The 14,244-nt window shown below is 43.8% G+C and overlaps 1 protein-coding gene across 1 annotated transcript; it reads left to right on the top strand.

The window, feature by feature from the left end:
• The first annotated feature begins 9,903 nt into the window (after window positions 1–9,903).
• LOC119948139 (essential MCU regulator, mitochondrial-like) lies at window positions 9,904–10,641 on the top strand. The gene has a single exon (XM_038770049.1). The coding sequence runs from the start codon at window positions 10,063–10,065 to the stop codon at window positions 10,384–10,386; it is 324 nt and encodes a 107-aa protein (XP_038625977.1). The 5' UTR covers window positions 9,904–10,062; the 3' UTR covers window positions 10,387–10,641.
• The last annotated feature ends 3,603 nt before the right edge of the window (window positions 10,642–14,244 follow it).

Below are 14,244 nucleotides of genomic sequence, written 5' to 3'. Positions count from 1 at the left end.
CCTGCCTTCTGCAGAAAGGAGGTGCATACTGGGAGAGTCTACTCTACTCTCAAACAGTGCTCTGCACATAGTAAGCGCTCAATAAATACGATTGATGATGATGATGATGATCTGTCCCCCAAAATGACACTATTCTTAGGAGACTTCCTTTTGGCTGGGAAGGGTGAGAAAACACAGCTGCCCAACACAAGTACCTCCATGGAAGACTTTCTACAAAATGGGGATTCAGTGCCTCTTCTCCCTCCTATTTACATTGTGAGCCCCATGTGGGATCGGATTATTTTGTATTTAGCCCAGCTCTTAGTACATTACTTGGCACATAGTAAATGCTTAACAAATTCATTCATTCAATCGTATTTATTGAGCGCTTACTGTGTGCAGAGCACTGTACTAAGCGCTTATCATTATCATATTATCCAAATAATTACTATCTTGACATTTGCTGTGTGTGGAGTGGAATCCTAAACAGAGATCAAGCCTGCATGTGCATCTCCCTTTTCCCTTACCTCAGGATGGTTCAGTTCCATCATTAGACAGAAACACCATATGCTGATCTGGCAGGCCTCTCCTGACACAGAAAGAGCTGCTTTAATCAATCAACCAATCAATCAATCAGTGAACAGTATTGAGCATCCTCTTTGTGTAGAGCACTGTACTAAGTGCTTGGGACACAATAATAAAGGTAGAAGATGTGATCCCAGCCAGCAAGGCGCTTACAACACCTGGCTATTGTAAATTCCCAATGGTGGCTTTGAGGCTGGGAACACTTGTGCCATTAAGAATCATGTAGATTAGGGATATGTTCTAACAGACACTTGCTTTCTCTGGGCATTTTAGTCATTCACTTTAATGCTAATGTTAGTAGTGTTTGATTTTGGTTGATTTTAATTTGTGTTCCTCTCAGATAAAATGGAAGATCAAATGTGTGTATCAACCCTGGATGACTCCAAAGGGTAGAATGTGTTTCGTAAACTCATTGACTCGAGGGTTTGTAAGAAATGCTAGTGAAAAAGGGAGGGCAGCTCTAATCCCGTCCTCTGATACCTTTGGTTGGTTCTTTCTGAAGCAGCAAATTATCCTTGTGCCTAGTATCTACTTGACTCTGAAGCTCCATAATGAGAAAGTGTCCAGCCCCAGGTATGGCCACTCAGCTCAAGTGCAAATCTGGAATTTCCACCCATGGCATTTAGGCTTCCAGGCCAATGTTGCAATGGGACTTGGCAAGGGTAAGCCTGGGCTCCTACCGTTATTTCTCCTTTGTTCTCTGCTTATGGCCAGCAAGAGATTGGGGGAAATAAGAGCAAGTGATTGGTGCAAGACATAGAGAGATTAGAAAGACAAATGCAATCCAGTGATGTTTACACCTGACTTTTGAAATCTCCCCTTCTTGGCCTTCCTTCCTGTGGGACTGACCTAGAGAACGAGTAGCAGTAGCTTTCAATAGAACCTTTGTGCCTTCACCGAATGTCTTTTCCATATCTCTCCTCAAAACTGTTACGCCATCCAAAACAAGGAGTGTAGAAACCTCCTGTGTAAGGCTGGTCTTCCCAAAGGTCCCTAGAAAATACACTTTTTGCATCTTTTGGACAACTAGAGAACATTAGTCATTTGAAGCTAACCCAGTGATCTTGCCTAGCACACTCAAAGGAGTCTTTCCTTGAAGACAATGTCCTTATCCTCCTTGAATCTTTTCTTTATCCAGAGGGCATCAGAGATTGAATCTTTCAAGGGATTTGGATGGCCTTTAACAATAAGGATTTCAAATCTTGGTGGTATGTTTGATTTTCCTACATTTAATCAAGACAGGGAATGATTGAGACAGTATATGGAAAAAAAATCCCAATCTAGTTGGCCAGACTTTTCTCTAAGACAAAGAAGAAATTCTGGTTGGCTAATTTCAAACTTGCTCTAGTTACAGCAGCATTTCGTCAGGCTGGTTTAAAGTGGGATATCCCGCATTTCTACATTTCGCTTCCTGGTGTGTATTTGGATTTGGGTGTGATTATAAAGATAATTATAATAATAATGGTGGTATTCATTAAGTGCTTACTATGTGCCAGGCACTGTACTAATTGCCGGTATAGATGCAAACAAATCAGGTTGGGCATAGTTTCTGTCCCACAAGGGGCTCACAGTCTTAATCCCTATTTTACAGATGAGGTAACTGAGGCACAGAGAAGTTAAGTGACTTGTCCAAGGTCAAACAGCAGACAAGTGGCAGAGCTGGGATTAAAACCCAAGTCCTTCTGACTCCCAGGCCCGTACTTTATCCACTAGGCAATGCTGCTTCTTCCCATGGTAAATAATTGTTCACTTTGCCTTAAATAATGACATGATTCATGCCTCTGTTGGTCTCCTAAAAACTGAAAATTTCACTCAAGGGAATCCTCTGGAATTTGAGAATTGCCCTTGATTAGGATTGACTGCACAACCCCTACAATAACCTCAAGGTTATTATTTCCTTTTTAAATGACAGACATGAAATCCTCTCGACACTCGTCTGAGTTTCAGTATTAAACATCCACTTGAAAAGGTCATTTGTAGACTAGTTTTCAGTCACACAGTTTGTTCACTCTAAAATAACATGAAAAATTTTTCCATAGGTCTATGTGTATGTTAGTGAGGGACAAGCTATCAGATTCAATTTTGCTAATACCAGGGTCTCGAACAAATTAGTTTAATCCTTGGACCATGTTGAACAACTCTAGTTAAATGTCATTTTCTGAGGTGGCTCAATACCAAAGCATTAGCCATTTCTGGTTTTCAGAGGGGCCCTTTCAGGAGTCACCTGTAGCCTAGCCACATGTGTGCATTTTCAGCACGTAGTATTGTAACCCAATCACCCAAAATATCTATATGTACATCACAGAGATGTGCTATGGGGTCATTAGTGTCTGAGTTTGCCCAATCTCTGTTGTAATAATAATAATAATAATAGCATTTATTAAGCATTTACTATGTGCAAAGCACTGTTCTAAGTGCTGGGGAGGTTACAGGGTGATCAGGTTGTCCCACGGGGGGCTCACAGTCTTAATCCCCATTTTACAGATTAGGTAACTGAGGCCCAGAGAAGCTAAGTGACTTGCCCAAAGTCACACAGCTGACAAGTGGGAGAGCTGGGATTTGAACCCATGACCTCTGACTCCAAAACCTGTGCTCTGTCCACTGAGCCAAGCTGCTTCTCTGTTGTATTTTCTGTGATCATCTTTCCTCACTGCCTTATCAAGTTGTGCTTCAGGGTACTCTCCCTTGGGCTTACACTTTTTTTATGGTATTTGTTAAGCGCTTGCTATGCATCATGCACTATACTAAGTGTTGAGGTAAATACAAGCTAATCAGGTTGGACAGAGTAGCATTAACAGCTCTCCATGGCCAGCTGGAAAAACCTGGCCAGGTTCTCTCCCCTCCCACATTCCCATGCGGCAAGGCTGGGGCAGGAGCAGCAGCTCTGAGAGACCAGATGGGAGAGCCCCCAGCTGTGACAGCCCATACTGGGGTCCCCTCTGCTGCGTATTCCTTTGCAGTCAGCCTGGGATAAGTAACTTGTCCCAGGTCCCACAGCAGACAAGTGGTGGAGTCAGGATAAGAACCCAAGTCCTTCTGACTCTCAGGCCCGTTCTCCATCCACTAGGCCATGTTGCATCTCCATTCACCCACCTCCCTCTTCCCCAGTATGGCTCCCTGCTTGGAAGATCAGGTAACATCGTAATTCATACTCTGAGAAGATCAATCACTAGCCTTTATAAAGCATGGGATTGTTATATCATCTTGAAGGATTTTGCCTGAATAAAATTTCGTTGAGCAAAACCTGCCAACCCGTCACGGAACCGTTTCAACAGACAGACAAGGATCACGGGAAATGAACTGCACTGGCAGTCTGTAAGTTAACAATACTAAGTGCTTGGGAGAGTACAACACAACAGTGAATACATTCTTTTCCCACAATGAACTTACAGTTTGGAGGGGGAGACAGACATTAATATAGATAAAGAAATTACAGATAGGCACATAAGTGTTGTGGTGCTCAGAGGGGAGGTGAATAAAGGGAGCAAGTCAGGCAGAAGAGGGAGGGAGAAGAGGAAAGGAGGGCTTAATCAGGGAAGGCCTCTTAGATCAGATGTGCCTTCAGTAAGGCTTTGAAGTGGGAGAAGAGTAATTATCTGTCGGCTATGAAGGAGGAGGGCATTTCATACCAGAGGCAGGATGTGGGTGAGAGGTCGGTAGAGAGATAGACAAGATGGAGGTACAAGGCAGGGGCGACACCCAGACTGGGGAACGCTGGGGCAGTGAGCAGGTGTCAGATACCAGGCTGGATATGACTGGCCAGGACAGGTGGCGCCATGTTGGATCATAGTTCAACACCCTTACCTCGGGATTGGTAGAATTAATAGGCCACCCAGACAAATTTGTAAGCCAACGAAACACCTCTTATGCAAATCCCACCCTCATTGAGGATTTGTCAATCCCACCCTCATTGAGGACCTGATTCTTGCCACTGTTCCCTTGAGTGAAGCCCTTCGAAACAGCTCCACTTATGCCTTTTTTAGCCTGCTGCCACCTAGGCTAACAAATGACTTTTTGTTCAAGGATGACAAGAGATCAATTAGAAAGAACGAAGAATGTTAATCCAAGATAGGAAAGGCCCACCCTAATTGAAGAGCAGCGAGCAGGATGCTGGTCCATGAATTATAACCTCATTTCAAAATTCATTCATCCATCTGACGATTAATACTGACAGCAGCTTACCTAATCATTGGAATTTTCCCCTGCAAAGTGAATGAAGGTAAATGAACCTTTACTTGGAGTTTGACATCCATCTCCAGCTCCCTAGTGAAAGATGAACTTAAATGAAAGCAACATTCGGGACTCTGGATCAACCACATTTCCTTGCGGCAAACAGAAATAAGATTGATAGCGTCACTGGGTCATAAACGAAATGATTTTTAGGAGGGGAAAAACTGATATTTCCTCCTGCACAAGGAGGTTGTTTCAGATATGTAACTCTAAGGGGGGAATTTCTTTGCCTAAGACAAGGAAAAGTGACTGTCCCCAGAAAGAGTGCACTGAAGCTGGTGAAATGGCCTTTGCTGGGGAAGGTCTTTTAGCTCTGAAAGTTCTCCTCATTTCCTCATTTGGAGGGGGATTGGGTCATCAAAACACGAAAGGAAAATAGGTGGTATAGCCAAAATTATTCGATAGACTATTCTCAAAGGAAAATTGAGATTTAAGACACCACTTAATAATCAATCAACGGTATTTCTTGAGTGCTTACTACATGCAGAGTACTGTGCTAAATTCTTGGGAGAGTACAACAGAGTTGTTAGACATATCTGCCCACCAGAAGTTTACCATCTAGAGGGGGAGACAGACATTAGAATAAATTATGGATAGGTACATAAGTGCTGTGGGGGGAAAGGGTGGGGCGAATATCAAGTGTTATTAATAGCCTTCTGATCACTTTTCATTAATTTATTTAATAAATACATTTTTAAATTGATTTATTTTTAAATGCTCTTTCATCTATATTTTTACTGGCCCCTTGTCTTTTCCCTTTCTAATGAGAAATTTTAAATTGTTGCTTTAGGGGATATTTTTATTTTTCAGAGTGACATTTGGAAGATTTTAAATATATAATTCTCACGAACAGCAAAGGGAATCATCCAGCTAAACCCCACAGCATCAACCTGGAACTATACTCAGAGGATCATAAACTACCAGAAGAGTCTCATGTTTTTCTTTCCATAATGACATGGAGAGAGTTTCAATTTAAAAAAGAACAAACTGCAAATACAAATGGCAGATTAAGATGCTTTTTACTACCTAAAGTCATTCCAATTCCCAGTGAATCATTTAATATGTACAGGTATACCCTTAGTTACAACTACTCTGCAATACAAACACCCTCTATTATTTGATTCCTTACCCCACTTCTGCACCCAACCCTCCTCAACATTCTGTCTAGTGCTATGGACAAATGAATCTCTCTTTCTCCTCTCCTACATGGGCAGAGATTAAGCAATTAGCAAAGAGTGGATTTTACAGGAAGATGTGCCTAAAAATTGTATCAGATTTGTTAACTCTGTTGTACTTTGCTCTCCTAAGCTCTTAGTCCAGTGCTCTGAACACAGTAAATGTTCAATAAATACCATTGGTGGTTGTTGATGATGTTGTTTTGGGACATGATTGTTATTCATGAGCACAGAACGTGTTCCAGAATTAAGGGGACCCACTCCTGTCTTCTTTCTTTCATCCATGTCACAATCACACTTCCAGACATGCACACTCTCTCACTAACACATTCTCAGACAAACTCTCTCAGGTGCAAAGAACAAAAGAACAACAAAAAAGGAGAGGCCTTCCCGAATTAAGCCCCCTTTTCCCTGACTCCCGCTTCCTTCTGTGTCGTCTATGTACTTGGATCTGTACCCTTTGGGCATTTGGCATTCTCTCCACCCTCAGCCCCACAGCACTTAGTAATTCATTTATTAATCTACTAAAAGTCCGTCTCCCCCTTTAGGTTGTAAGCTCCTTGTGGGGTGGGAATGTTCTCTACTAACTCTGTTGTGTTGTACTCTCCCAGGCTCTGCACATAGTAGGGATTCAATTAATACCATTGATTGATTGATTGAGAGGAAAAATACAAAGGAAGAAAAAGCAGGCCAGGCCAAATCCACAAGGAAGGCAGGACAGCAAGAAACACAATATTTTCATTGTTGAACTCACACTTGTCATCACTGTGCTTGCATACGTGATGTTCTTTTGTTCCAAGTGTCTCTCCTGCTCCACTTTGATTGTGAATCCCCTTTTAAATGGTATTTGTTAAGTGCTATGTGTCATTCACTGTTCTAAGTGCTGGGTTGGATACAATTTTATCAGGTTGGACACAGTCTGTGCCTCACATGGGGTTCACAGTCTAAGTAGGAGGGAGTAGGATTTAATCCCTGTTTTACAGTTGAGGAAACTGAAGCACAGATAATTTAAGTGATTTACCCAAGGTCACATATCAAGCAGTTGACAGAGCAGGGATTAGAACCCAGGTTATCTGACTCCCAGGCCTCTGCTTTTTCTACAAGGTCATGCTCTTGTGGGTAAGAGACTAGGTCTTTATTTCCTTGTACTTCTCTCAAAATGCTTTGCACATAGGAATCACTTAATAAAAATGAGTACTAAATATAATTAGAAGAGGAATGAAGAAGGAAAAGAAAGAAAATGACTATAACTTACCCAAAGGTGGTTGTGTGTCAGAGAAGTGAAGGTGAACAGAAGGTGGGGGGAAAAGGGTGAAAAGAGAGAACAAAAAGGGGACAGAAAAGAGTGTATGAAGTTGACTTCTGTAAAACATATATGTTGTTGGTTTTTTTTCCAGTGCTTGCCACTTGGGATATAGTTTAAGTTTATTAGAGCTGTCTGGGTTCCAGGACCTCTTGATTAGCGATCTTGTCTGTCATTTGATGTTATGTTTGGGGACTGTGAAGCCGGTGGTACATGAATGACACCCATAAAACTTATTGAGAAGCCAGGGGCCAGGTGGATATCAACAGTGCTAATCCTGATAAGGCAATCATTTCTATTCCATGTAAAAAAAACCCACCAGAAAACAAATAAATTAAACCAGGAAACTTGTCATGGGCAGTCCCACGGGACCAGTAAAACATAGTTTCTCTTTATAACTTTGCTGTTAAGTAATTTCTTATTGATTCCTGGCTCTTGGGCTCATTATAGGGCTCTGCAGCCCTGCAGAAGCATGATCCTTCAGTGTTTTAACAGACTGTTGACAGAAAGCAGTTTGAGATCCTCATATATATGTATCTATGTTCCACAAATGCTGGTCCTGCGTCATTCAGGATCTGATTGAAAACCCTAGCTGTAAAGACACAGAAGTGAATGGTTGGTAGGGATTAGAAGCAGCATGGCTCAGTGGAAAGAGCCTGTGCTTTGGAGTCAGAGGTCATGGGTTCGAATCCCGACTCCGCCAACGTGCCTGCTGTGTGACCTTGGGCAAGTCACTTAACTTCTCGGAGCCTCAGTTCCCTCATCTGTAAAATGGGGATGATGACTGTAAGCCCCACGCGGGACAACCTAATCACCTTGTATCCCCCCCAGCGCTTAGAACAGTGCTTTGCACATAGCGCTTAACAAATGCTATTATTATTATTATTGATAGCTGATTATTGGTAACCTCTTTCTTTCTAGTGTTTCATGCACTGATTGCTGGCTCCAGACTGAACTCTCCATGATCAGGTACTTCCTCTATTAGCCATTGCAACTTGGAACTCGGGGTGGGTGAGGAAGAGACGGAATGCCAACCGACTTTCTGGTTCAGTTAGAGCAGGATCCCAGAATTCACTCCAACCCAGAAGAAAGCAATTTGATTGCTCAAATTTGATTAACAAGTACTGTACTAAGTGCTAGGGTAGAGAATTAATATGACAGTGGAAAGAGCACAGGCTTGGGAGTCAGAGGTCGTGGGTTCTAATCCTGGCTCCGTCACTTGTCAGCTGTGTGACTTTGAGCAACTTCTCTGTGCCTCAGTTACCTCATCTGTAAAATGGGGATTAATACTGTGAGCCCCATGTGGGACAACCTGATTACCTTGTATCTCCCCCAGCTCTTAGAACAGTGCTTGGAACATAGTAAGTGCTTAACAAATACCATTATTATTATTATTATACAAGTTAATCAGACTGTAAGCTCGTTGTGGGCACAGAACATGTCTACCAACTCTGTTATATTGTACTCTCCCAAGCACTTAGTACAATGCTCTGTGCACAATATGTGCTCAATAAATATGATGGATTGATTGATGGGAAAGTCAGGAGGAGGGAAAGATTTGAGTAGGAATATGAGTTCTATTTTGGATATGTTAAGTTTGAGGTGTCGGTGGGACATCCAGGTAGAGATGTCTGAAGGCAGGAGGAAATACAAGACTGCAGAGATGGATAGATCAGGGCTGGACATGTAGATTTGGGAATCATCTGTCTAGAGATGGGTGTTGAAGCTGTGGGAATGAATTAGTTCTCCAAGGGAATGGGTGTAGACGGAGAATAGAAGGGATCCCAGAACTGAGCCTTGAGGGACTTCCACAATTAGGGGGTGGGAGGCAGAGGTGGAGCCTGTGAAATAAACTGAGAATGAGCAGCCAGAGGCATAGGAGGAGAACCAGTGAAGCCAGGGTTGGATAATGTTTCCAGGAGAAGGGGGTGCTCCATAGTATTGAAGGCAGCTGAGAGGTCAAGGATGATTAGGATGGAGTAGAGGCCCTTGGATTTGGCAAGAAGGAGGCCGTTGGTGACCTTTGAGAGGGCAATTTCGGTGGAGTGAAGGGGGCATAAGTCAGATTGGAGAGGAACAGGGAGAGAATTGGAAGAGAGGAAGTAGACAACTTGCTCAAGGAGTTTGGAGAGGAATAATAGAAGGGAGATGGAGTGACACTGGAGGGAGCCGTTGGGTCAATGGAGGGGTTTTATAGGATGGGGAGACATGAGCATGTCTAATGTCACACTGCCTATGGTACTTTACACTGGATTATGCCTGTCCCTGGCCCACCAGATTTGATTGTTCTCTACCCAGCTGAGAGGTTTGATTTATGATACACTCATGAGCCCCATCCTCTGGTTCCTGCAGATGGGATCTTATTGGTTAGAAGATCTGGCAATTTTCTGACACCGTGAAATCATATTGGTATACAGAGAGAGAGAGAGAGAGAGAGAGAATGTTTCTGAAAAATTAAAATCGGTATCTTTCCCCATCCCAGTCCCCATTGCCTTGTCACGATCGTCTCCTCCCGTCTGGACACAGAGAGCCATTGTTGTTGCCACAGTCACAAACATCATTGCCACACCCATGTGAGTGTCACAGTCTCACAGTCCTGGGACTGGGGGACAGCGATTGAGCCCTCCTCTCCTTCCTTTTTGTCCTTTGGATCAGAAATGAGTCTGTGGGAGGGGTAGGAGCCGGGATCACTGAAATGTCCCAGCTCCCTCTTCCTCAGCTCCAACCCCTCATCCCTAGGCTGAGGACTAACAACAGAGGAGGTGGTGAGCGCCGAGTAGAGGCCGCAAGATGGCGGCGGGAGCGTGCCGCTGGTTAATGGCCGCCGTCCCCGCCCTGCCCGGGCCCCTTGGGAACAGGCTGAGGCTGGGAAGCGGCGGGGCGGCGCGGGGAACTGCCCGGAGCGGCCCGGCACCGGCCCAGGGCCCTTCGCGGACGCTGATCGTCACCCAAAGCGGCGCCATTTTACCCAAACCGGCCAAAATGTCCTTCGGCCTCCTGCGGGTGTTCTCCATCGTGATCCCTTTCCTCTACATTGGGACGCTCATTAGTAAGAACTTCGCCGCCCTGCTTGAGAAACACGACATTTTCGTCCCCGAGGATGACGACGATTAACCGAGCTCTTTGGAAGAGCAGAAGGGGGACAAGCCAACAAGCGGGCGGCGTGGATGCGGTCACTGCTTCCTTCCCTCCTAGCGAGAGAGCGGGGCCGATCTTCCGGACCTCCGAGAGCTACGTGAGCCCGGGACCGGCGGCCCGCCAATGGCCACATGGACCCCTTTGCCCTGGGGGTCGTTTGACCTCTGGCCGGTACACGTCATCCGAACCCGCGGTCTGATAATGAATAATAAATCAGGCAAAAACTCCTCACCCTGGGCTTCAAGGCTGTCCATCCCCTCGCCCCCTCCTACCCCCCCTCCCTTCTCTCCTTCTACAGCCCAGCCCGCACCCTCCGCTCCTCTGCCGCCGCTCACCTCCTCACCGTACCTCGTTCTCGCCTGTCCCACCGTCAACCCCCGGCCCACATCCTCCCCTTGGCCCGGAATTTCCTCCCTCCGCACATCCGCCAAACTAGCTCTCTTCCTCCCTTCAAAGCCCTACTGAGAGCTCACCTCCTCCAGGAGGCCTTCCCACACTCAGCCCCCTCCCCATCCCCCCCGCCTTACCTCCTTCCCCTCCCCACAGCACCTGTATATATGCATATATATTTGTACGTATTTATTACTCTATTTTATTTGTACATATTTATTTCATTTTGTTAATATGTTTTGTTCTCTGTCTCCCCCTTCTAGACTGTGAGCCCGCTGATGGGTAGGGGCCGTCTCTAGATGTTGCCAACTTGGACTTCCCAAGCACTTAGTACAATGCTCTGCATACAGTAAGCACTCAATAAATACGATTGATTGATTGATTGGTGAGGCACTGCAGCCGCACTCCGCTCCTCTTAGGGGACTTCTTCAAATAAGCAGGTCAAAGGTCATTTGACGCTATCCCTTTGGGGAACCCTGTGCTCTTTCCATCAGGCCATGCTGCTTCTCTTGATCACATTTTCTGAGTGCTGGAAGTAGTATAAAAGGCTCACAAACAATGAAGTCCTGGATTTTAGTCAGGTTGCCATTATTGAGGTGAGGGAGAGGAGGATTTTCAGAGATGGTGTGTGGGGTAGGGATTGAAATGCAGGGCAAAAGTGACTCTGTCTTCCTCCATAGTCTGGAGTTTCTGAGCGTCAGTCAATTAATCCATCGTATTTATTCAGTGTTTACTCTTTGCATTACAGTACCAAGTGCTTGGGAAAGTGCTACAGAGTTGGTAGACATGATCCTTGCCCTCAAGGAGCTTGCAATTGAGTATGAAGGTGAGTTCAGTGGACAATATCTTTGGGTGCTCCTAGAGGGCACAGATCAAGTCTACTAAATCTATTGTATTCTCCAATTGCTTAGTTCAATGCTCTGCCCACAATAAGCACTCTAGTAAATACCATTGATTAATTAACTCATTGGGTGCTTTGAGGCATCTGAAGCCTCTGTTCCCCCCAGGCTGCCTGGGGTATCTATTTGACACCTGCATTTCTTGTTCCAAATTCTCCTGTTTTCCAAATTCCACAGGCTATAAATTACTTTGCAAGACTGACATTCTTCTCCTGGCCAGCCTGACTTTTTCTGCCCTTGTTGATGGACTAATATTTCTTGCAGGTTAGATATGTCAGTTTCTGGTATTAAGACAAAGTCTGGTAATTGCAAAAACCAGAATGTTTCTAAAACCTTTGACTTATTATCAAAGCAATGGGAAGTAGTGCACAAATCCAAACAGTATGTTGTGAACTTATTTTGCTGATCCCAGAAAATATATAGGAAGGTCATTCACCTAATTTTCATTTATTTATTTTGGGTGTTTCTCTAGAGGAATTCTGGCTAAAGATAGTATCATCCCTGATGAAATGAGATTTTTTGCAATTATTTCCTTTGTATTATTTATGGATCATTCCTTCAAATCCAAGATAGGAAGCATCTTTATCATTTTCCATCCATTTAAAATTTTTCTTCAGTATTCTAAGTCTCTTTGCTGCAGGGTACTTGTAAGCAGAGAAACTTTGAACTGACAATTGTACACCAACTGTGTTTTGTTTTTTTGGACACTGTCACCGGGGATTATTATCTTTTTTTTGTTTTGAATCTTCTGCCATCTGTCCCACCTGCACGGATTCAGAAAAAGAGATGAAAATATGGATGCCATCTCTTTCCCGAGGGCCCTTTTTATGTGAGTTGACAAAATCTAGGTTAGGTGGTGTACTGAGGCAGTAGGTGACATTTATGGATAATTAAAGGGCTCGGGTGTAAGTACTTGAACACATAAAACAGCTGTTAGCCTACACTTTGCATATTTCCTAGGGTGGTTTCTGCTAGGTTAGTTTTGATTTGGGATTCCCTAAACAAAATGACTGTGAATTTTAATGGCACATAAAGAATAAAAATCACTTTGGGGGAATGACAACTATCTCTCCAAAACAATATTTTTAGGATCGATCCTGATACCATCTTTAGAGAATCAATTTCAGGTCCATAGGATAATAATAATGGCATTTATTAAGCGCTTACTATGTGCAAAGCACTGTTCTAAGATGAGAGTAGTGTATTCAGTGAGCATTATTCATCCCCCAACTTTCAAAGGCATGTGGTGTAACAAATGCTTCCATCGAAATGCTTTTTAAAATCATGTACCTCTAGAGTGAGTTATGTAAATTTTACCTGACAAGTTAGGAAAGTTGCTCATTGTTCCTTCCATTTCAATTACTATTATTAATAATAATAAAGGTACTTAAGTGCTTACTTTGTGCCAAGCACTGGGGTAGATACAAGTTAATCAGGTTGGACACAGCCCCTGTTCCATACGGGGCTCACACTCTCAATCCCCATTTTACAGATGAGGTACCTAAGGTCCAGAGAAGTCAAGTGACTGCCCAACGTCACACAGCAGATGTGTGGTGGAGCTGGGATTAGAACCCAGGTCCTTCTGACTCCCAGACCCGTGCTCTATCCACTAAACCATGCTGCTTCTCAATCAATCATTAGCATTTCTTGAGGGCTTATTCTGTGCATATCACCATACTGAGTGTTTGAGAGAGTATACTAGACATAGTAGGCAGGAACTCTGCCTTCAAGGCATGAACTCTGCCATCAAGGAGCTTACAATCTAGTGGAAGAGACGGTCATTAAAATAAATTACACCCAGGAAGAATCAACTGAGTAGAAATATATGCATATGTGTTGTACAGGGAGGGATGGGGATGAATTCTTAAGTGCACAGTTAACATGGGGAGGGAAATAGGGTGAGGAGATGAGAGATTAGCCAGGAAAAGCTTCCTGTAGGATACATGATTTTAAGAGAGCTTTGAAGATGGGGGAGGCAGGCAGGGAATTTAGAATGGGTGCCCTTTGGGGAAGTTAAGGACACAGGACAGAAGGCCCTGAAAGCTTCAAAGTCTTCCTCCTACATTCACACCTCTTCCAGGAAGCCTTCCCTGATTACTTCACCTCATCACAGTCTTGTCAACACCAAACCACCCTTAGCCCTTATATATTTTATTTCTACCCTAAGCACTTATACACATATATATGTTTTATTGGTATAGTCAATTATTTATTCAGCTATTTCCTCCTGATACATTTGTACTATTTCCTGTTATATTGCCCCTCTTCCTCCTGCTCCCTCTATTTTTGAATAATTTATATATGCTTATCTCTCCAATTAATAATAATAATAATAATAGTGGTATTTGTTAAGCGCTTACTATGTGCCAAGCACTGTACTAAGCACTGGGGTGGATACAAATAGGCTTGGACACAGTCCCTGTCCCACATGAGGCTCACAATCTCAATCCTCATTTTACAGATAAGGGAACTGAGGCACAGAGAAGGTCACACAGCAGACAAGTGGCGGAGCCAGGATTAGAACTCATGACCCCCTGACATTAGT

Source organism: Tachyglossus aculeatus, chromosome X4, assembly GCF_015852505.1.
Source record: "Tachyglossus aculeatus isolate mTacAcu1 chromosome X4, mTacAcu1.pri, whole genome shotgun sequence".
Taxonomy (NCBI): Eukaryota; Metazoa; Chordata; class Mammalia; order Monotremata; family Tachyglossidae; genus Tachyglossus; species Tachyglossus aculeatus.
The sequence above is the reverse complement of the archived record's forward strand: the minus strand, read 5'-3'. Positions and strand labels throughout refer to the sequence as shown.